Source organism: Myxocyprinus asiaticus, chromosome 31 (genome assembly GCF_019703515.2).
Source record: "Myxocyprinus asiaticus isolate MX2 ecotype Aquarium Trade chromosome 31, UBuf_Myxa_2, whole genome shotgun sequence".
Taxonomy (NCBI): Eukaryota; Metazoa; Chordata; class Actinopteri; order Cypriniformes; family Catostomidae; genus Myxocyprinus; species Myxocyprinus asiaticus.
In genome coordinates this window covers 37,697,672-37,721,205 of record NC_059374.1, presented here as the reverse complement: position 1 = coordinate 37,721,205, position 23,534 = coordinate 37,697,672, and the positions used below count along the sequence as shown (strand labels likewise).

Here is a 23,534-nt window from a genome sequence, read left to right as displayed (position 1 = left end):
TTAATCCACACCTGCTAATTAATGTGTCCTCAGGGAGGCAGTGGGACAGCACACACATGCTATTATTGTATTATTATTAGTCAGAGAAATAAATGGTTAGAGCTTCTTCAGGGCCATTAGATTCCCACTCATACATCACAAATCATCACTAGAACTTTGCGGAATCTTCACCCACAGAAAATTAAGCAGATTTCTGCAGAATTCTAATGCCCAACGTTCGCAAAGTTCTACTCATCCTTACCCCTTGTGTGTTTGTACATATTTTGGCTAATTTGTTGCTTTCAGCTTCCAATAAGTTTACAATTTACAGTAAGTTTAGTACTCTGTTTTCGACAGTTTGTACCATATTTTACCAACGAATGTTCCAGGTTAAGTTGAGTTAAAGGGAGATTTCACCCAAAAATAGAAATAGACACCCTAAAATTCTGTCATCATTTAGGCCACGTCCACATTATTATGTTTTCATTTTAAAACACTTTGATTTTGCTACGTTCTCACCTCTCATCCACATTGGAATGGTGTTTTCTTCCAACAGAAATTGAGTGTTTCGTAAAATTATTGTATACTTTAAAAAAATGATGACATTTGGAAGCTGAAAATGAGTTTTCAAACAGAAATGAATTAGTGTGGATGTGGCCTTAATCACCCTCATGTTGTTTCATACCCCTATTACTGTTTCTTCCATTGAACACAAAAAAGCAGAATATCACCCTCAGTCACCTTTACTTTCATCGCATCTTTTTGCCCATAAAATAAAATTCAATGGTGTCTAAGTAGAAAGCATGTTATATAGGTTTGCATCAACATGAGGTTGAGCAAATGCATTACATAGTCCTGACATGAGGTGAAAGATTGTATTTGCACAGACAAGGTTTGAAAGTGCTGTTATCCCATTAGTCTCATGTAAAGTCTTGTGGCTATACCCACACAGAAATGCAATATATTTCTATGGAAATAAAAAAGTAAAGTGCCCGACATGGACTTCTGCGGTTGTAGCTCATCCACCTCAAGGTTCAACGTGTTGTCCATTCACTACAATTGTACAGAGTGGTTATGTGAGTTACCGTAGCCCTTCTGTCAGCTTGAACCAGTCTGGCCATTTTCTGTTGACCTCTCTCATCAAAAAGGCGTTTCAGTCCACAGAACTGCTGCTCACTGGATGTTTCTTGTTTTTGGCACCATTCTGGGTAAACTCTTGAGACTGTTGTGCGGGAAAATCCCTGGAGATCAGCAATTACAAAAATACTCAAACCAGCCCGCCTGGCACCAACAATCATGCGAAATCATCGAAATCACTGAGATTACATTTCTTTCCCTTTTCTAATGGTTGATATGAACATTAACTGAAGCTCCTGACCAATATCTGCATGATTTTATGCACTGCACTTCTGCCGCACTATTGGCTGAGTAGATAATCACGTAAATAATTAGGTGTACAGGTGTTCCTAATAAAGTGATCAGTGAGTGTATTTCAAATTACCACAAAAATGTTTTATGTTTTCATACACGTAACAAATATTTTCCCAAATCATAGAGGATTTTGAATGTGCTCATTTATACCCACATAAAGTATATGAATTATAGTTTTATAAACAGTATGTTCATATAAGTAAGGAATAATGTACAGTCAGCCGGTTGTTACTGCAAAATAAACCCGACAGGGTAATCTGGTCTTGTATCACACTGAAGGGTTTTATTTTGTGATAACAACCGGCTGACGTGGCTACTAACCAAAAAATATTCAGAGTGAGATAAAAATATATTATAAATATTTAAATGGAAATAAAATACTGATTCACATTGAAATTATGTAATTATGTGGGAAGAAAGAAATCGCTGAACAGCCGAATTCCATCTCCGGTTTGCGTCACAGTCCTGTCGGTGTTTATTTTGTGAAAATGACCCTCTGACTTCTCATTATCTGGTGGGTTTGTTTTGTAAATACTGTAATGACTGTATGACTGCTTAATATCCAGCTTATTACAAAACTACTTGCCAAATAAATAAATTGACATGAAACACTGATTTGAGTTTAAATTATTTTATTATCTTTCTTGTAGAGATCATACAGTGATCCGAGAGGTAGGAAAGATGACCCGCAATACCCGGATGACCGGTCTGATATGTCTTAATCCCCGAATGTGCAGTTGTTACTCAGACATATCAGACCACTAGATGGCACTATTGACCAATCAGAATGGAGTATTCCAGAAACGTGTTATAAGGCCATATATCAGATTTGTGTATGGATATTTTTAAAACAGTGTGTATTTTTACATTTATTCCAGTGCAATGCATTTACCCATAGAGTTAAATAGTTTCTAATAAAATGTAATAAAGTGCATCATATTAAACACAAATTTTGCTTTTACAAACAAATCAAAATTATTTTCTGTGCTAATTGACAGCATGTCACAGTGAAAGCTTAGCCTGTTTCGAACTCACAGCATTCCTTAAGAACTACTAGGCATGAACTAATGGATGAAAATCTTTCCGTGGTCACCGAAACTTAGTTAACCCATCATTATAAACGGCACATAGAGCAAATAATCCATGTGATGTAGAATGGAGGTTTCATGTTTTGAGAAACAGTTCACGACTCCGCCTCTGCCCCCACACTCGGCTGTATAGTAATGTATGAAATTTTACTCAAGCTCTGGTTCCTAAATTAAGGAACACAGGCACTGACTGGAAACTTCAAAACCACCTCTGCCACATCAGTGAGCTCGAAAAATGAAGACTCTGCGTTTCTCCCTGTTTTTCCCAGAATGTTTGGGGGGTAGACGCTGCCCTGTGGTGCAACCACAAAATGTGCGTGTAACCCCGTTCAGTCCAGGAATAGGGTAATCATGGCTTCCTCAAGCTTTCTGTGCCACACGTGATAGTGTACCACTGATGTTAATGTTTCCGGACACTTTTAATGACGAACATGCTCTCGTTGTCCTATGCTAAAACAAATGGATGATACATAAGAAAGCTGTAAAAGTCATTATATTGTGTTAAAACATGTTGAGAATGAATTTGTTTTGATGGACAAGTCTGCTAATTATTAACAATCCAAGTCAAAATGATCGGAACACAACATAAGGGTTAAAAAGAAATGTTTCAGATTCAGTACAAGTTAAGCACTTGAGGCATGATATTGATTACCACAAAAAATAAATTCAGCTCGACCCTAGTTTATTAAAAAAAGCGAAAATATTGGTTACAGTAAGGCTCTTACAATGGAAGTGAATGGGGCCAATCCATAAACATTACAATACACACTGTTTCAAAAGTATAGCCAAAAGACGTAAAAATTATGCGTGTTAACATGATTTTAGTGTGATAAAAATGGCTTTTTTTTTACCTTATCAGTGTAAAGTTTTATCCAATGTTGCAACTTCATTGTCATGACGACATAACGCATGTAATTTGGTAAACACTGCAACGCCAGTTAATGCCAATGATCTAAAATCATGTTAACACCTATAGTATCATATTTTTTGTTTTTTGTGGTATCAACATTATACCACAAATGCTGTCAGTTGAGCTTAACTTGTATTTAACCTAGAACATTCCTTTAATTATTTTTCTTTCTCTCTTTCAGTGTTGACCGATCGTCCTCCCCCCATCATCCGGCAGGGTCCAGCTAACCAGACTCTGGGTGTGGACAGTGTGGCTCTTCTCAGGTGCCATGCATCCGGGGAGCCTGTGCCCACCATCAGTTGGCTGAAGGACGGGGTCAGTCTTCTGGGGAAAGATCCGCGTATGTCCCTGCAAGACCTGGGCAGCCTGCAGATCAAAGGCTTACGGGTATGCCAAAACATTTTTATTTCAATTCATCATAAATCATTTTAGAAAGTATATTTATATTTGACCAATAGATTATATGATATGGCCATTATTTTATTATGGCCAATGACCGAAATTAAAATCTAAGCTACCAACTCTTCTATATTACTGCAATTTTCCACATTTTAGAATAATAGTGAAACTAAAATCATTAGAAACATAAATTATGTCAAGTGTGTCCAAACATGGTATACACTTTTGATTTATTTTATTTTTTTTTAAAAGCAGTGTTCATAATAAAAACCTCTAATCTAGAGTAATCTAAAGTAAATCAGACGTCAGAAAATTATAATGTGTGAAAAGAAAGGACAAGTATCATTTTAGTCCTTTAGTACAGCATTGAAATAAGCCCTGCTATTTTTTTTTTTATTATTATTATTTGTCAAGATCAGACAGATAACTATCATTTAAAAAAAAAAAAAAAAAAAAAACACTAATATTGGCCACTATCGATATAGTCACAGATTTAGTATACATCCCTAGGAGAAAGCACAAGCTCTATGTCCAGATGTGTATCAGTCATTGTCTTTCAATGACCATGTGTTTGTGTGTGTGGGCGGGTTTGGGTGGTTTACAAGGAAATAAATTTAGGTTACAAACTGGTAATTACAAGGGTATTATGCGATAAATGTGGTTTATGAGGACATTTCTAGTGTCCCCATAATTAAAATTGCTTAAAAAACATACTATTTGTGAGGATTAGGTTTAGGGGTTGGGTTAGGTTAAGGGAATAGAATCTATAATTCGTACAGTATAAAAATGTCTGTGGAGAGTCCTCATAAGGATAGCTGTACCAACGTGTGTGTGTGTGTGTGACTCCCAGCTTTCAGAGCCCATCTATGTGTAAGTGTGATGTATATGCTTTGCAGAATTCAATCAGATATCGGTAAGACATAACAGTGATGGGCAGAGGGAATCATATTGCATTACTGGGATGAATGCGGAATATTGATTTTGGTAAATTGTTTGATACTATCACTTAGGGATACGACATCCCTCCCAAGAACCATTTATGGAAGTCTGGACGGGCTCCAGCTACACACATTTGCACACATACTGTATGCACGCACACACACACACACACAAACAAACTAACACACTTTTAGGGCCATATTAAATTTAAAGTCCCCAAGCCCGCCTCATCAGGGTGGAATAGCTATTATGGCTGACAGCGCTGCCCACCTCTGACATTTTATCTAATAAATGGAGGCAAGGCGCTCTGATGAGGGGCAACAAACAACTGGGAGAAGATCCCAGAAATATGGGGGGGACATATACGCCAGCTGTCATCAGTCCAGTGGGTTTCAGCGACTGTCTCTTTAAATGAATTAGTCTACTTCTCTTTGCGGTTAGGTCTGTAAATTTGCCAGCAAGGGTAAAAGCTGGCATTAGTGTCAGCACTTAAGCCAAACTGGACGTTACTCAGTGTTAGTATTTCCATCAAAGGGAGGATTGGCTTTGTGTGTTTTAACCGCAGATCAAACTGATTTGCTGTTCACTGAATTTTTAATGCTTCCAGATTCTAGAGTTATTCAAAAGTTTTTTTTCTTTTTCCAAATCTGCTTTATATCAATACTATTTAAAATTATTATTATTATTATTTTAAAATCTCTTATCCCAGCTAAATATATAAGTATTCCAAGTGTATTTACCTTAAAAATGTGAACAAACTTTGCTCAGTCTGTTTGAGCATTCCCAACAGTATCTCAACCAATAGAGCTGTTCACCGTGACGATAATTTGAACCCGGAAGTCTAATTCGTCTTGGGTTCCCTCGGGATTTTTCTTTGGGTTTTCATAATGGGGCTTTTGAACTTATGTGTAAAATAAGGTATGTTGTAAACATTATTTTACGATATGTGGATGTTTTGTTCTACGACATAAATTACACACAGTCATACCTCAAACGTGAATTTTGAAGCTGCCATGTTTTTTTAAAAATCTAATTCAATACGGCTTCAATATTCACGTTTGAGGTATGAGTGTGTGTTATTTATGTTGTAGAACAAACCATCCATATACCGTTAAGTAATGCTAATCACAGACATTGTTTTACTCATAAGTTCAAAAACCCCATTAAAAAAAAAAAACCCATAGGAAAATCCAGAGGAACCCATGGCGAATTCTCTTCTGGGTTTTTGGACTACAACGTGAAAAGCTCTATGGCATGAGTTTGGGCTGGGACTATCTGTTGGACCTTAGGCAGATGAGGGAAATGTTCTGGTTACCTTTACTGGAAGTTAATGGTGCAGAAATGACACGCTTCACCTGGATTGTTTCAGTTTTGATTGTATTTAGTCACATTTTTATCTTTTGATTTTATATATTTTCTCTAATGGTGTACTCAGTGATTCCTGAGAAACACTGTTGATATTCGAACTCAACTGCCAAAACAAACACGCCCCTCCCTTCAGTGCTCCTTTGGAAGCTCCGCCCTCGACTTATCATAATCCTTCTTTTTTAGTTTATATTCGTCTGACCTTTTTTCTTGGTCTGTTTCTCAGCCATTTGTCCTCCTTGGAGTTTAGAAAGTTTGCATCAGCCAGATTTGCCGTCGCTCTTCTAATGAATTTCCCTCTCGCTCTGCTTCCACCCCCCATCCTGTGCACACGTAAGAACCACCCCCTGTTGCTGATTGGCTGGAGTAGCATTGTGTGGATCGGTCTGATCCACTTTGTTTTTGTCCCATTTACAGAGCCAGGGGTGTGTACAAATAGATTTTTTTTCAGCCCCCCACAGAACAGACAGCTAGCAGACTGTGAGGAGATATTTGCAGAATTTGACAAAAAGTGTATTGGATTAGAATTACTGAGTGCACCTTTAATATATATAAAATAATTATTTTAAAATAATTAGTAAATCGAACACTAAAATATATTAACTTATTTATGAAGTAATCATAGTTATGGAATTAGTTGAGGAACCAAACGTTGGTTGGTTGGCCACGTTGAAAACTCTTATTTTATGTTTACTAACGCCATCTTTTTCCAAAGCGTTCTGTACTAGAGAGTGTTTTCGAAAGTTTTCTGTGGTGGAAAATGCCAAAATAGCAAAATAAATGCATTTTTAAACCAGAATGTTTTAGTGTCGACATGCCCTTAGTTATTAATTATTTAATTTATTTATTTCAGTTTATGAAAATGTTTTCAATCAATCAGTAGTCTTCTCCTTGGTTTTAGTTTACCATAAAAGCACTGATAATTATCCTCTCTTTTCTTTCAGCTCACTGATTCTGGTATCTACACCTGTGTGGCAGCGAGTTCCAGCGGGGAAACATCGTGGAGTGCTTTCTTGGAAGTCAAAGGTACTTTCGCACTAATGTGCGATTTTCAAAACCACACTCTGGCTGATTGTAAATTTACAGTCATTATTATTTCCATGAACAGTGTGACCTCCTGATGTTCTTATAATTATTTTCTTCTCCTCTTTTCAGAGTCTGGTAGTCTTGTGGTGGTTAAGGACAGAGATGAGAACGAGCTCCCAGGGCCCCCATCCAAGCCTCAGGTTACAGATGTCACTAAAAACAGTGTGTCATTGTCCTGGCAACCTGGCCTCCCCGGGGTGTCACCCATCTCATCATATGTTATTGAAGCTTTCAGGTATACATTTTAGTGTATTATCGTGTTTTTGACAGAATCGTACGTCAGAATTAATGTTATATTAATTCTTGTGTGACACAAGATTCATAAAAAACATTTGGTCAAATACTCAATTAAAGCAAAAAAGAATTTAGTCAGAGACAAAATAGATGCTGTTTTTAATTTTTTACGCAAACAAGTCTGGGAGGTATTCAAGGATATTCCAGTCAATATGTCATACCAGTAGACATTTCTAGTCGTGACCTAGGGCAATAAGACAATTTAAATGGACTGTATCTCTTTCCCTTAAAGCATCATTTGCATCAAAATAATTATGTCGTCCACTTTGACTAATATCTATAAAGACATAACAAACATTTGTAACATTGCTCTGCCTTATTTTCATGCAGTCAATCAGTGAGCAACAGCTGGCAGACTGTGGCTGATCACGTGAAGACCACACAGTACACCATTAAGGGCCTCCGACCCAACACCATATACCTGTTCATGGTGCGAGCAGTCAATGTCCAGGGCCTGAGTGACCCCAGCCCCATGTCCGAACCCGTCCGCACTCAAGGTACTCTGACTTTACTCTTGCTGAAATGCTTTCATGTATCCCAGCCTAATATGCAGAGACAGCTATAAGTAAACAATTCGTTGGTTGATTCCTCTGAAAAAATTTAAACATTGTGGCTCTGTGGTAGTGAATAAAATTGAACAAGGGATGTTGTTTATGGTTTTAAAAGCTTAAATATCTGAATTCTGACCTGGTGCTTCTTTAAAGTCAATATCAATTAATTTAAGTCAGCACATGTCAAATTGTAGAAACCTAGTTTAGATACCAAATGGCCCAATGGTTCCACAAGCTCATTAGTTCCAGTGAGAGAGTATAATGTAGAGCAAACATCTTCTACTTTCAGAGTGTATAATTAAGTCAGTGCCCTTGCTGGTACCTAAATGATCATTACAGGAGGAAAAAACACCAGCCTTGAAATGAAAAAGATTAGATTAAGGTGCCACAGAACTCTCCATATGTTCATTAGGGGTGAGTGATTCTTGAACTCTGGGTGGATGTAACCTCACAGGTTAAATTGAAGCTGTGTTTTCTGCTACTTGTCTTTTTTTAGAGGATTAAATTGTATTTAAGGGATTATATTGTACTGGTCAGTAATTTAGCATTGTCAATGCACTATAAGAGTAAATGGCATTGGCTTATGTTTCTCTGTTCACAGACATAAGTCCTCCAGCTCAGGGTGTGGATCACAGACACGTACAGAAGGAGCTGGGAGAGGTTATTGTGAGGCTACACAACCCTGTGGTCCTCAGCCCCACCACCATACAAGTCACATGGACGGTAAGACACTATATATATATATATATATACACTGCCGTTCAAAAGGTTACTGAGGTAAGAGCATGTAACCAAAGATTGGACAGAGGTTATAGCAAGTAACCAGTGATTGGAAAGAGGTTATAGAACATAAACTGTGATTGGATATACGTTGTAGTGCATTAACTTTGATTGGACAATGGTTATTGCGCATGAACTGTGATTGGACAGATGTTGAAGTGTATGGAATGTGATTGGACAGACGTTATAGAACACAATCTGTGATTTGACAGAGGTTGTAGCACATGAAATGTGATTGGAAAGAGGTTATTGAACATAAACTGTGATTGGACAGAGGTTGTGGCACATGAAATGTGATTGGGCAGAGGTTGTAGCGCATGAACTGTGATTGGACAGAGGTTGTATTACATGAACTGTGATTGGACAGAGGTTGTATTACATGAACTGTGATTGGATAGAGGTTGTATTACATGAACTGTGATTGGACAGAGGCTATAGCGCATAAACTGTGATTGGATAGAGGTTGTATTACATGAACTATGATTGGACAGAGGCTATAGCAAATAAACTCTGATTGGACGGAGGTTATAGTACGTAACCAGTGATTGGACAGAGATTATAGCACCTAAACTGTGTTTGGACAGAGGTTATGGCACATAACCAGTGATTGGTTATAGCACACAATATGGTGTTAATCTCATTTAAAAACATTTCTTTATTAACTAAAGTGTTGAGATATTAATATTTTCTTTTCAATAGATTACTCTTGAAACTTGGAAGTGAGATACTGTAGATTTATTTGGCTCTCGTATGACAGATTTCTTGTGATGTTCCTCATTTGTAAGTCTCTTGGCATAAAAGCGTCTGCTAAATGATTAAATGTAAATTAATATATTTTAATAAACCTCTATAATCTCTCTGTATGGAACAAGGTTATTTGACATAAAATCATTAGTGTTTTAGTTAATTTTGAACGTATACATCTTATCGTGTATACATTTCAGTTTGCGGCAGTTTGTGAGTTAGCACAATTTTAGTGTTTAAAAAAAACCTCAAATGAGTTCTTGGATGTTGATGCCATTTCCCACAGCAGTCTTCCAGCATTGATATAAACTCTCAAAAAGTGTTTATTGTTTGTTGAATTGCATTAAAATGGAGGTTTTACAGCTTTGCCTGTGTCACATTAGTCCATAAGCACCCTCCTGCGGTATATTAATGATTGCCATCAACAATCATTATGGAGACAAATATAAGCGTCTGTCCGTTGAGTCTAAATGGTGGATAGACTGTTTCAGAGGTATTTTCCTCATATGAATAATCCATAAATCATTAACCTATATGGTCTCTCGATAACAACAGCACTCTGGCTGTAAACATAGCTGGTGTCAAGAAAGCTTTTACGATCTTGAATCATTCAATTAATGAAAGTTAAAAAGCGTAGGAAAGAAGCCCGTCGGGCTGATTTACTCCACATGAAGGGAGGAAAAGCAGATGTTTAATATCTCACTCTGAAAGCCAGATTCTGCCTTTAAGTAGACATTAATGTGAGTTATGAACATTCTTTCTCTCGGTAAATACAACCTTTCTCTGCCAAATTACAAAATTAAACACAGCAGAGGCTTTCAGTGAATGAGGAGTCCTGTTTACTTCCATGAATTGTTGATTGCATCTCTTCTTTGATCTTTAGCTTGACACATTTTTTGTTTATACTTATGTGCATGTGTGTGTACACGTTTTGTGTGCATTTGTATGTATGCATGTTTATTTCTTTGCAGCTGTGTGCTTTTATTGCACTCTGCCACAGCGTGTTTTTCATAGACTGTTCTATCTTTCATGATTGTTGTCAGTAGTATTTTATTTACAGTTTGTTGGAATCATGCATTCCTGTCTTCTCTTTTTTTTATTTCTCCACTTTTGATTCTTGTTTGCACTTCCTTTGATGATCAGGTGGACCGTCAGTCTCAGTTCATCCAGGGCTACAGGGTTTTGTACAGGCAGATGTCAGGGCTGTCCTCCCCCGGGGCGTGGCAGAGCCAGGATGTAAAGGTCCCCTCTGAGAGGAGCATGGTGCTCTCTGCGCTGAAGCAAGGCATCGTCTACGAGATCAAAGTTCGTCCCTATTTCAATGAGTTTCAGGGCATGGATAGCGAGTCCCGAACAGCCAGAACAACTGAGGAAGGTACATGCATTGACTTCTTTGATTTGATAAAGGAAACAGAAGTTTGACTTAAAAGTCACAGAGTTTTTTAATCGATTTGTTGATGTCTTTCGGCTTCCTTGAATTCCAAAACAGCTAGATGGAGTTCAACGGACTGAAACTGAATCCATGGGTCTTAAGACATGTTTAACAGTTGAACTGTTTTTAACTTGACTTGCCATCTTAAAAAGGTGGTGCTCATGGCGCAAGACACTGGAAAATGGTCAAAGATGTCTGTCTATGTCACCAACAGTTATAAAATGGTGCAGAAGAAATAGAGGATGTGCTCTGTGTAAATGGCCCTTTAATTCCGATGCATTCATTTAAATACGTCAAAGCATACGTAGGCTGAGAGGCTAGATCTATTGCTAGTTCTGCCCAGCTTGCTACCCAGTCTACAGGTATTTGGGCTGGTTATACTCTGGTGGACAAAAGTTTGGAATAATGTACAGATTTGCTGTTTTGGAAGGAAATTGGTACTTTAATTCACCAAAGTGGCATTCAGCAGATCACAAAGTATAGTCAGGACATTACTGGTGTAAAAAACAGCACCATAACTATTTGAAAAAAAAAAAAAAAAACTTTTTTGATCAAATCTAGACAGGCCCCATTTCCAGCAGCCATCACTCCAACACCTTATCCTTGAGTAATCATGCTACATTGCTAATTTGGTACTAGAAAATCACTTGCCATTATATCAAACACTGCTGAAAGCTATTTGGTTCATTAAATGAAGCTTAACATTGTCTTTGTGTTTGTTTTTGAGTTGCCACAGTATGCAATAGATTGGCGTGTCTTAAGGTCAATATTAGGTCAAAAATGGCAAAAAAGAAACAGCTTTCTCTAGAAACTCGTCAGTCAATCATTGTTTTGAGGAATGAAGGCTACACAATGCTTGAAATTTCCACAAAAAACCTGAAGATTTCATACAAAGGTGTACACTACAGTCTTCAAAGACAAAGGACAACTGGCTCTAACAAGGACAGAAAGAGATGTGGAAGGCCAGATGTACAACTAAACAAGAGGATAAGTACATCAGAGTCTCTAGTTTGAGAAATAGACACCTCACATGTCCTTAGCTGACAGCTTCATTGAATTTTACCCACTCAACTCAAGTTTCATGTACAACAGTAAAGAGAAGACTCAGGGGTGCAGGCCTTATGTGAAGAATTGCAAAGAAAAAGCCACTTTTGAAACAGAAAAACAAAAAGAAAAGGTAAAAGTGGGCAAAGAAACAGACATTGGACAACAGATAATTGAAAAAGTGTTATGGATCTTAACCCCATTGAGCTTTTGTGGGATCAGCTAGACAGTAAGGTGCGTAAGAAGTGCCGACAAGACAGCCACATCTATGGCAAGTGCTACATGAAGCGTGGGGTGAAATGTCACCTGAGTACCTGGACAAACTGACAGCTAGAATGCCAAGGATTTGCAAAGCTGTCATTGCTGCACGTGGATGATTTTTTTGGATGAGAACTCTTTGAAGTAGTTTAGGATGTTCTGATTTTTTTTGTTTTTTTTTTCAAATTGTAATAGTAATTTGTCATGTTATTAATGTCTTGACTATATATTGTGATCAGCTGAATGCCACTTTGGTTGAAAGTACCTATTTCTTTCCATAAGAGCAAAATATGTACATTATTCCAAACTTTTGGCCACCAGTGTACATCCCTTAGGCCAGTGTTATAACATGTACTACAGTAAGCATTACTGGCCTGTTGCAGTATGCTGCTATCCACGGCATTGCAGTAAGCTTCTTTCTAGCCCTGATGGGACTCAGAGGGAAAGAAATTATCATTTTGTCAAGCACATTGACCTTTCTTTTCCATGGAAGTGTGTGTTTGGTTGACGGGACACTAAACTAAACATGATTTTACTGCTGATTGAAACAAACACTATGAGAGCAACACTGACACACGAGCATAGTATCATGACTACTCATATGAGATGGTGAAAATGTAAGATATCGTACATCTTGGCTCATACAAAAAAGTATGACTTTTATGCTCATACATTATTTCAAATCATTACAATTCAGGCATAACATTTTAGCTAGCCTCCTATCAAATACTTTGTTTAAAAAAAGAAAACATCTGTGACCAAATTTGGTTTCTAGTTCCATTTTTATTTATGCAATACAAGTGACAGATGTACAGTAGTATATCAATAACCTGTAAAATAATCTCTTCGACTTGTTCGAAACTCTGATGTTTTCTTTCTTCCGTGGTACACAAAGTAATTTTCCTTTTCAAATCAAACATTTATTTAAGTTTATTTAGGACATGTTAGATATTTATCTATATATTTCTCCGCCAAAATGTTGTATCAACACGTATGTGGAATATTGCTCACATCAAGCCACCAATATAAAAATACAAGTAACAAAATCACAGTCTTAACATTTTTAAAGCATAGAAGCATAGAAAAACCAACAAAATAATCTTTTTTTTTTTACCTGAAAAAAAAAAAAAAAAAAAAATATATACATATATATATATATACACACACCGATCAGCCACAACATTAAAACCACCTTCCTAATATTGTGTAGGTCCCCCTCGTGCTGCCAAAACAGCTCTGACCCGTCGAGGCATGTACTCCACAAGACCTCTGAAGGTGTCCTGTGGTATCTGGCACAAAGACGTTAGCAGCAGATTCTTCAAGTCTGTAAGTTGCGAGGTGGGGCCTCCATGGATTGGACTTGTTGGTCCAGCACATCCCATAGATGCTCAATGAGATTGAGATCTGGGGAATTTGGAGGCCAAGTCAACACCTTGAACTCTTTGTCATGTTCCTCAAATAATTCCTGAACAATTTTTGCAGTGTGGCAGGGCGCATTATCCTGCTGAAAGAGGTCACTGCCATCAGGGTATACCGTTGCCATGAAGGGGTGTACGTGGTCTGCAACAATCTTTGGGTAGGTGGTACGTGTCAAAGTAACATTCACATGAATGCCAGGACCCAAGGTTTCCCAGCAGAACATTGCCCAGAGCATCACACTGCCTCCACCGGCCTGCCTTCTTCCCATGGTGCTTCCTGCTGCCATCTATTCCCCAAGTAAACTATCCACACGCACCCGGCCGTCCACATGATCTAAAAGTAAACATGATTCATCAGACCAGGTCACCTTCTTCCATTGCTCCATGGTCCAGTTCTGATGCTCAAGTGCCCATTTTAGGTGCTTTCGGTGGTGGACAGGGGTCAGCATGGGCACTCTGACCGGTCTGCGGCTACGCAGCCCCATACGCAGCAAGCTGCGATGTACTGTGTGTTCTGACACCTTTCTATCATGGCCAGCATTACGTTTTTCAGCAGTTTGTGCTACAGTAGCTCTTCTGTGGGCTCGGACCAGACAGCCTAACCTCCGCTCCCCACGTGCATCAATGAGCCTTGGGCGCCCATGACCCTGTTGCCGGTTCACCGGTTGTCCTTCTTTGGACCACTTTTGGTAGCTACTAACCACAGCATACCGAGAACACCCCACAAGACCTGCCATTTTTGGAGATGCTTTGACCCAGTCGTCTAGCCATCACAATTTGGTCCTTGTCAAAGTCGCTCAGATCCTTACACTTGCCCATTTTTCCTGCTTCCAACACATGAAATTCAAGAACTGACTTGCTGCCTAATATATCCCTTGACAGGTGCCATTGTAATGAAATAATACATGTTATCCACTTCACCCGTCAGTGGTTTTAATATTGTGGCTGATCAGTGTATATACACAGTGTATTTATTTATTATATATATAATACTTCATATAAATATATACAGCTTTGAATAGGTTTGTCAACCAAATGACAGGGAGACCAGTGTGTCAAACCTGGTCTTGTGAAAAGTCATTATAATAGTACAAGAACATACGGCTTAAAAAAAATAAACCAACCCACAAACAATGTAAATTTTTTCCCCTAGTTTACGTTTAACCTAAACCTAAGCATTAAGTCTAACCCCTTAGCCAAACCCTAAACCTATCCCAGGGTTATTGTGTGTGGCTCAGACAGACAGCATGTTACTTATAGTTAAGACACATATCCATGTCTTGGATTCACAGTTATGCTTTGAGTTGTTTTCCCTTCCGTGAATGTTGGTTGCAGCTACACATAAATCTTGTACAAAAAATGCATTTTTGAGAGTGCTTTAAATGGCATATGGAATTCTCAAGACATAAATTCACTCACACACGCTAGAACAGAAGGTTGCTGATTAATTTCTGAGCGCAATGACAGGCTCATTTGTTACCCAGAGTGTCCACAGAGAGTCGTATCTCCTCCACACAGCACCAGCTCTGTCTCCTGAAGCCCCATTGCTCTGACTTCACACCTTACACCTGCATGTCAGCACCATTACCAGTGCAAGACAAAACACTGGGTCCTCTGGCAGAGCAGCATCAAGGGGCCCATGAGCTGAGATAGCCCCCTTTTGTTTCAGGTTTTCCTCTATTTGGACATTTAAGAGAAGTGGATGATTTATTGGCCATTGTCTGATTAGACAATTACAGCGTCCCTCTAGAGCTCCCTGTTTCCGTTTCCTTTTTCTTTTCTCTCCGGCTTCATCTTTTTCAAGACAGTGTTGGAAAAGTATTTTCATTTTAATTTAAAGGGGTCATGATATTAAGAATACAATTTTCCTTGACCTTTTGACATATAAGAAATCATTGCACTATAAAAACTTACTGTAAGTTTCAGAACTCAAAACGTCCTCCTCACTGCAAAAAGAGCATTTGTTGAAACTAAGCTGCCAAAACGATTCATTCTCTACTTCCTCCACATTGTGATGTTAAAAAAAAAAAAAAAAAATACAAAAAAATTAAGAATATTATAAGTGAACCTCGAACACATTAAAATAATAAAAAGGCATGTTATGACCCCTTTGAAACTTTTGCTGAAGTGCCAATTTTGCAAAGATTACAGCCCTTTTCCCTTACAAAAAAATATTATTATAACCATAACACCTAACTATTTTGGTGGAAGCTATGTTAACCTGCTAGAAAAAAGCAGTTTAAACCAGCCTAAGGTGGTTTGCTGGTCTTAGCTGGTTTTAGGTGGTCTATCAGTCTGGTCCCCCCTAAACCAACCCCCTCTATACCAGCAATCCAGACCAAAAAAAAAATTAAAAAGTGGGTTTGTTGGTCTTAGCTGGCCACCAAGCATGTTTACACTACTCAGGCTGGTTTAGTTTAATGTACAGGTGCATCTCAATAAATTAGAATGTCATGGAAAAGTTCATTTATTTCAGTAATTCAACTCAAATTGTGAAACTCGTGTATTAAATAAATTCAATGCACACAGACTGAAGTAGTTTAAGTCTTTGGTTCTTTTAATTGTGATGATTTCGGCTCACATTTAACAAAAATCCACCAATTCACTATCTCAAAAAATTAGAATATGGTGACATGTCAATCAGCTAATCAACTCAAAACACCTGCAAAGGTTTCCTGAGCCTTCAAAATGGTCTCTCAGTTTGGTTCACTAGGCTACACAATCATGGGGAAGACTGCTGATCTGACAGTTGTCCAGAAGACAATCATTGACACCCTTCACAAGGAGGGTAAGCCACAAACATTCATTGCCAAAGAAGCTGGCTGTTCACAGAGTGCTGTATCCAAGCATGTTAACAGAAAGTTGAGTGGAAGGAAAAAGTGTGGAAGAAAAAGATGCACAACCAACCGAGAGAACCGCAGCCTTATGAGGATTGTCAAGCAAAATCGATTCAAGAATTTGGGTGAACTTCACAAGGAATGGACTGAGGCTGGGGTCAAGGCATCAAGAGCCACCACACACAGACATGTCAAGGAATTTGGCTACAGTTGTCGTATTCCTCTTGTTAAGCCACTCCTGAACCACAGACAACATCAGAGGCGTCTTACCTGGGCTAAGGAGAAGAAAAACTGGACTGTTGCCCAGTGGTCCAAAGTCCTCTTTTCAGATGAGAGCAAGTTTTGTATTTCATTTGGAAACCAAGGTCCTAGAGTCTGGAGGAAGGGTGGAGAAGCTCATAGCCCAAGTTGCTTGAAGTCCAGTGTTAAGTTTCCACAGTCTGTGATGATTTGGGGTGCAATGTCATCTGCTGGTGTTGGTCCATTGTGTTTTTTGAAAACCAAAGTCACTGCACCCGTTTACCAAGAAATTTTGGAGCACTTCAGGCTTCCTTCTGCTGACCAGCTTTTTAAAGATGCTGATTTCATTTTCCAGCAGGATTTGGCACCTGCCCACACTGCCAAAAGCACCAGAAGTTGGTTAAATGACCATGGTGTTGGTGTGCTTGACTGGCCAGCAAACTCACCAGACCTGAACCCCATAGAGAATCTATGGGGTATTGTCAAGAGGAAAATGAGAAACAAGAGACCAAAAAATGCAGATGAGCTGAAGGCCACTGTCAAAGAAACCTGGGCTTCCATACCACCTCAGCAGTGCCACAAACTGATCACCTCCATGCCACGCCGAATTGAGGCAGTAATTAAAGCAAAAGGAGCCCCTACCAAGTATTGAGTACATATACAGTAAATTAACATACTTTCCAGAAGGCCAACAATTCACTAAAATTTTTTATTTTATTGGTCTTATGATGTATTCTAATTTTTTTGGGATAGTGAATTGGTGGGTTTTTGTTAAATGTGAGCAAAATCATCACAATTAAAAGAACCAAAGACTTAAACTAGTTCAGTCTGTGTGCATTGAATTTATTTAATACACGAGTTTCACAATTTGAGTTGAATTACTGAAATAAATGAACTTTTCCATGACATTCTAATTTATTGAGATGCACCTGTACATCTAGCTAAACTAGCGGAATAGATTTGCCAGGCTTGGAGACCAGCTACTGTATTCATTCTGAAAACCAGCATGGCCAGGATAATAGACAGCTAAACCAGATAAGAAACCACCTTAAACTGTTAAAGATATCTTTTTTTAGCAGGGAACCCTCCTTTTGTCTCAGCAAAGTTAACATGGTAAATTGTATAAGGGTTACTCTGGTTTGTATTTATTGTAGCTCTTTGGTTGAAAATTTACGTTTTTATTAGTTGTAGTGGTAGTATTTATCATCTCATATATTTTTATTTTTTTTATTTTTTTAAATAGAGGTTGAAAAGGTGAAACAGACCCTTTCATTAAATATCTTGCGTGATCTTATTTAATTTCATGGTCAGTAATCAGCTTCTTCATGGAAAACTTCTCCCGAAGGTCATTATAGCTAAATGATTAGTGACATGCTAAAGCAACGTAGCATTTCTTCACATTCACTGTAGGCTACAGCCCTGTCATCTGCATGAGGTCTCAGTATTAGGGTGTTTAAACATCAGAGAGTGTTATTTTCCTCAGTGTTCGCCTCCAGGCTACAGTAGCAATTGTGAAACAGAGGTCACATCCTTGCTGGCTATACATCACATCACTAATGGTGCTATTAGCATCGCCTGCGCCACCGCTCCCCAAATGAGGAATATGTATTGTTTGCTTCAGATGTGCATAATGATAATTGTCTAAATGATTTGCGGCATTAACTTTGAATGACATTGGCTGCATTGTTATGGGAGGGATTTTGTCACCTGCAATGTGCTGAGTTAACTCTACGCACATTAGCGAGATTGAAACAGCCAAACAGTCTTTTATTTCCGTTCAGCTCCAGATGTTTGATGAAGTCAAGCTCTCGTTTGTCCTGTCAGGCCTTTTGGGGGTTAAAATGGGCCACCCCGAGTGAGGGATGAGTGCAGCTATGGGATATGTGCCATTTATGTGGGGGCCAGGGTGCACTGAAAGAAAAGAGAGTGTGAGAGAGAGAGCAAATAAGCACAGTTCACCGTAATTGAGCTGTCAGTATTCTGCAGTGTTGCAGCACCTCAGTCAGCCACCACAGAAATGAGAAAAATACATTTTGGCTGTATTTGCAGCCAAAAACAAAACAGTGTCTTCGATTTACAACTGGCCTACTTTGATTGTTATGTCGCTGTCAATATGTTTACCCAGTGCAACATTCTCTACTCTTCTTTCTTACTCTATTCTTAAAAATTACATCAGAATTAGGGATATAAAAAGTGTTTTTACTCTGGTACCAAGTCAATACTAGAATAAAATATATATATTTTTGAAGGTATATCTTTATCACTAACTGTGTACTTGAATACTTCAAAAACTTGAAGTCATTTTTATGTAACCCCCTGCTCGACCTGCTCCAAGCGGGATTCAAACCGGCATCTCTGGCATGGGAGGCGGGCGCGTTAACAAGGAGGCTAAAGGCTACAGTCTCTAGTGTCAGTCACTAGTGTGCCTCTTGAGGCCAGGGGAGTGAGATTTACACACTGCACAGCTACCTACCAGCTGGCTACCATTAAACTCACCCCCCTAAACCTCACTCCCATCCGGGTCACTGCACCACTGTAACTGGTCCTGCTCGACCTGCTCAGAGTGGGATTCGAACTGGGGTCTCCGGCATGGAAGCCTGGCTCACAAACGAGGAGGCTAAAGGCTACAGATCCTAGTGTCAGTCGCTAGTGCGCATCTTGAGGCCAGGGGAGTGAGGATTATACACTGCACAGCTGCCTACCAGCTGGCTACCGTTACATTTACTTTATTGAGAAATACTCGAAGACTAGATGCCATTGTTTTGATGAAGGTTTAATTATTGCTGTGGTATAGAAGTTGGTGTAGAGAATTGTGAAACGTCACTGGAATTGGAATCAAATACTGAAATTTTGGTATTGTGACAACAATAGTTCTTCAAATTCCCTGGCTTATTCCTCTGAGCTCAGTGACTTACATGCTTGTCAGAGCAATTTGCTAAGAAAGCAGAGTAATTCAAGGTGGCTCACCATCTCATTGTTTTTCAGTAAATGTATTTTTTAGTAAATCCATCCTTTCAGGGGCAGGATATGAAATCATAGCGAAATGTGAGGGCGTGTTGTGTCAGGCTGCAGAAAATCCCCATCTAATGAACGTCTGCACCCGTGGCCACCTGCCTTATGTTTTAAAGCTCAACACTGACTGCTTATTGTAACACAGTGGCTTACAATAGACTCTTTCAGAGGATATAGAATAAGAGGGCAAGTGTCTTTGTGTGCCTGTGTTGAGTGATGTTCATAAATTGTTTGCCAACCAACCAAAGGAGAAGCGGATGAGGTAATCTGGCATAGTGGCTACAGATCTGTGCTGGTAATGAAAAAGTTGAAGGTTCAAATCCATTATGCTCTTGATCAAGATCTCATGTTGTTCCATTGGGACTGAATCTGTAATAAATGCTTCTATCTACCGTATCTTCCAACATCCTAGTAACCACTTAGAACACCTTAGCAATGCCATAGCAGCCACTCAGAGCACTTCAGCAATGGCATAGCAATGTTATAACAACCACTCAGAACACCCTAGCAATGCCATAGAAACCACTCAGATAACCTCAGCAACCACATAGCAACCGGCTAGCAACATCATAGCAACCACCCAGAACATCCTTCCAATGCCATAAAAACCACTCAGAGAACCTCAGCAACCACATACAGTAGCAACACCCTAGCAACCAGCTTGCAACGTCATAACAACCACACAGAACACCCTAGCAATGCCATAGCAAACCACTCAGTGCATCTCAGAAATCACATAGCAACACCTTAGTAACTTGCTAGCAACACAATAACAAACAATCAGAACACCCTAGCAATGCCAGATAATCCACTTAGAGCATCTCAGCAACTGCATAATAACACCCTTGCAACTGGCTAACATCATCATTACAACCACCCAGAACACTAATGCCATAGCAATCACTTAGAGAACCTCAGCAACCACATAGCAATGTCCTATCAACCACCAAGAACACCCTAGCAATGCCATAGGAACCACTTGGAGCACCTCAGCGACCACAAAGTAATGTCCTAGCAACCACAAAGAACACCCAAGCAATGCCATAGAAAACCAATAAGAGTACTTCAGCAGCCACATAGCAACACCCTAGCAACCATTTAGCAATGTCGTAGCAACCACCCAGAACACCCTAGCAATGCCATAGCAAACCACTAAGAGCACCTCAGCAACCGCAAAGCAACACCCCAGCAACCATTTAGCAACGTCCTAGCAACCACCCAGAACATCCTAGCAATGCCATAGCAACTACTCAGAGCACTTCAGCAACCACATAGCAACACCCAAGCAACCGTCTAGCAACACCATATTGTCATAACAACCACTCAGAATACTTACTATTTAGAGACTATTTAGCCCGAGACAGACCAGTGGTGTTAAAAAGAATGATAGAAATTGGAACCCCCAATGCCCAACAGATGTAGAAAAGGAAGTCCCAGCTTACAGGGAAAAGAACCAATCACTTTTTAGAAACAGATATCGCCTGTCAGCCAACTCCAGAATAAGCATGCGCATTAGCTTAACCAGCCTGAAAAATAGTGGTTATTTTTAGCATGATATGTTCTTTAATCGTAACCCTGAACAACTTTTTTGGAGATTTCGGTCTTTCCCCATTCAAGTACTTATATGTAGCTTGTTTACAAAGAAGATAGCTGCCCAGCCTGCCCAGGAACATTCCAAAGATGGCCGCCAAGTGAACTGACTTGCCTTGAAAAGGAATTTTGAATACCCTAGCAATGCCATAGAAACCACTCAGAGCACCATAGCAACTGGCTAGCAACCCTTAATGCTTCAAATCTTAATGATTCAAAAACATGTTCAGTCTGTACTGGCCCTAAGACTACATGTAAATCTCTCTCTCTCCCTTTTCTTGTTCTCTCTCTCCCAGCACCCAGTGCCCCTCCTCAGCAGGTGACCGTACTAACAGTGGGCAATCAGAACAGCACATCTATCAGTATCTCTTGGGACCCTCCTCCAGCAGAACATCAGAATGGCATCATCCAAGAATATAAGGTAAATATCAAAGCTCTGTTCCAAAACCTAGTGAGCTGCCTACATAGGTATCATAGGCACATTCCCAGTGCGAGGGCTGTAACAAAAGCTAGGCAGCATGATATTGTAAGATACTTCAGGCAGCATCACATGTATACTTCGCAGAGAAGGAAATGCCCTAATTAATTGCTATACACTCGTAATGGCGTACAAAATCAGAGACATGTCGATATACTTTTATTTCATTCAATACAGAAAAGTACATTTTTAAAAATGAAAATTGATTATTTTACCCAATATTTGTATGCTGTGCATTTTTATGCGTATTAGAGAATTGCAGCATTAGCTTAGCAATGTGCCAGGCTCTATTGAAATCTATTGAAATCAATTCTGAGTTAATTTTGAGTCAGTTCTGAGTTGAGTCTCCTATGCATTTTGCACGAGAAGCACTATAAAAATAAAGATAATATCTCTCTTATGAGATATATCTCTCCATTTCACTTAGCATGCTACCTTAGAAGATAGCTGCCTATGAAGGCAGCTCACTAGGTGACATAAATTATTAAAAAATATAACTTTCCTGTGTGATTGTTAAGTGTTGTGGTACGTTATTTATTTCAAGACTTAACATTTACATTATGTCTTTTATAACCCATATTGTTGGTGCATAATGAAAAAAATATTCTGGCAGACAGCAACAGTGTTGCTTCTTATCATTTTATCACAATTTAATATTCTCTATCTCTCAGATCTGGTGTTTAGGGAATGAGACCCGATTCCATGTTAATAAGACCGTGGACGCAGCTATCCGTTCAGTGGTGGTCGGGGGTCTACAGGCAGGGATCCTGTATCGGGTGGAGGTAGCTGCCAGCACCAGCGCTGGAGTGGGGGTGAAGAGTGAACCACAATCCATTATTATTGGTAGGACATGCATTGAGGCTATGAGATTTTCTTCTTTTGATTTGGATTAACCTGTTCTGTCACATTTATCGATGATTGTCAAAAATGCCTTGAAAGATGGCTATTTATTGGGTCACTTTTATTGCTGTCTCAAAAAATAGTTTTAAACCACAATATATATATATATATATATATATATATATATATATTTTTTTTCTTTTTTTTTTTTTTTTTTTAGTGCTGTGGGTGTTTACAGTGTGAGTTATGTGAGTTGTAGCAGGCTGTGACTGGTTTGACCCATAAGTGATTATTTGGCCAGTGACATGCCCTTATTACCAAATGTCAAGCTCACAATCCATCTTCACGCACAGCCAGAGGCCGATAGCCTATTTATCAAGACTGCTGCTTGTGTGTATACTACCATCTTTTGAAGTGACAAAAGGCAGAATTTCAAAATAATAAAAGCAAGGACTACTAGAAATCAAAATGGACCCTATTTACTTTCTTAATAAATGTCCCAGGTGTTACTGTGCAAGATACATTAGTGCATGTTATTCTAAAGAAAACAAAATGTTTGTTTTCATATTCTTTCATCAAAATGTAATAGCTATCTCTACCTTCCGAAATTAATGTTCTGTTCTGATGATGTAACCAGAGCTGTAAGTGTTGGCCAACACAATATTAACCAATAGTATCATAGCATCAACATGTTAGCATCCAATCAAATCCAGATGGACAAAATCCCGTCCTACATTATTTCTGCTGAATATTATATTTTACTCAAAAATATGTCACATTAAGAATGTTAAATGCATTGTATATGCTGTTTCAAAACAT

The 23,534-nt window shown here is 38.9% G+C and overlaps 1 protein-coding gene across 4 annotated transcripts in view; it reads left to right on the top strand.

Moving 5' to 3' along the window:
* Window positions 1–23,534, top strand: part of LOC127422660 (roundabout homolog 2-like) — a 658,906-nt gene that overhangs the window by 579,294 nt on the left and 56,078 nt on the right. For all 4 annotated transcript variants that reach the window (XM_051666431.1, XM_051666430.1, XM_051666429.1 and 1 more), the window contains 8 exons: window positions 3,590–3,795; window positions 7,056–7,137; window positions 7,267–7,432; window positions 7,822–7,988; window positions 8,644–8,765; window positions 10,710–10,941; window positions 21,694–21,818; window positions 22,547–22,718. In XM_051666431.1, coding sequence (XP_051522391.1) covers window positions 3,590–3,795; window positions 7,056–7,137; window positions 7,267–7,432; window positions 7,822–7,988; window positions 8,644–8,765; window positions 10,710–10,941; window positions 21,694–21,818; window positions 22,547–22,718 — 1,272 coding nt within the window. The remainder of the gene's footprint in view (window positions 1–3,589; window positions 3,796–7,055; window positions 7,138–7,266; window positions 7,433–7,821; window positions 7,989–8,643; window positions 8,766–10,709; window positions 10,942–21,693; window positions 21,819–22,546; window positions 22,719–23,534) is intronic.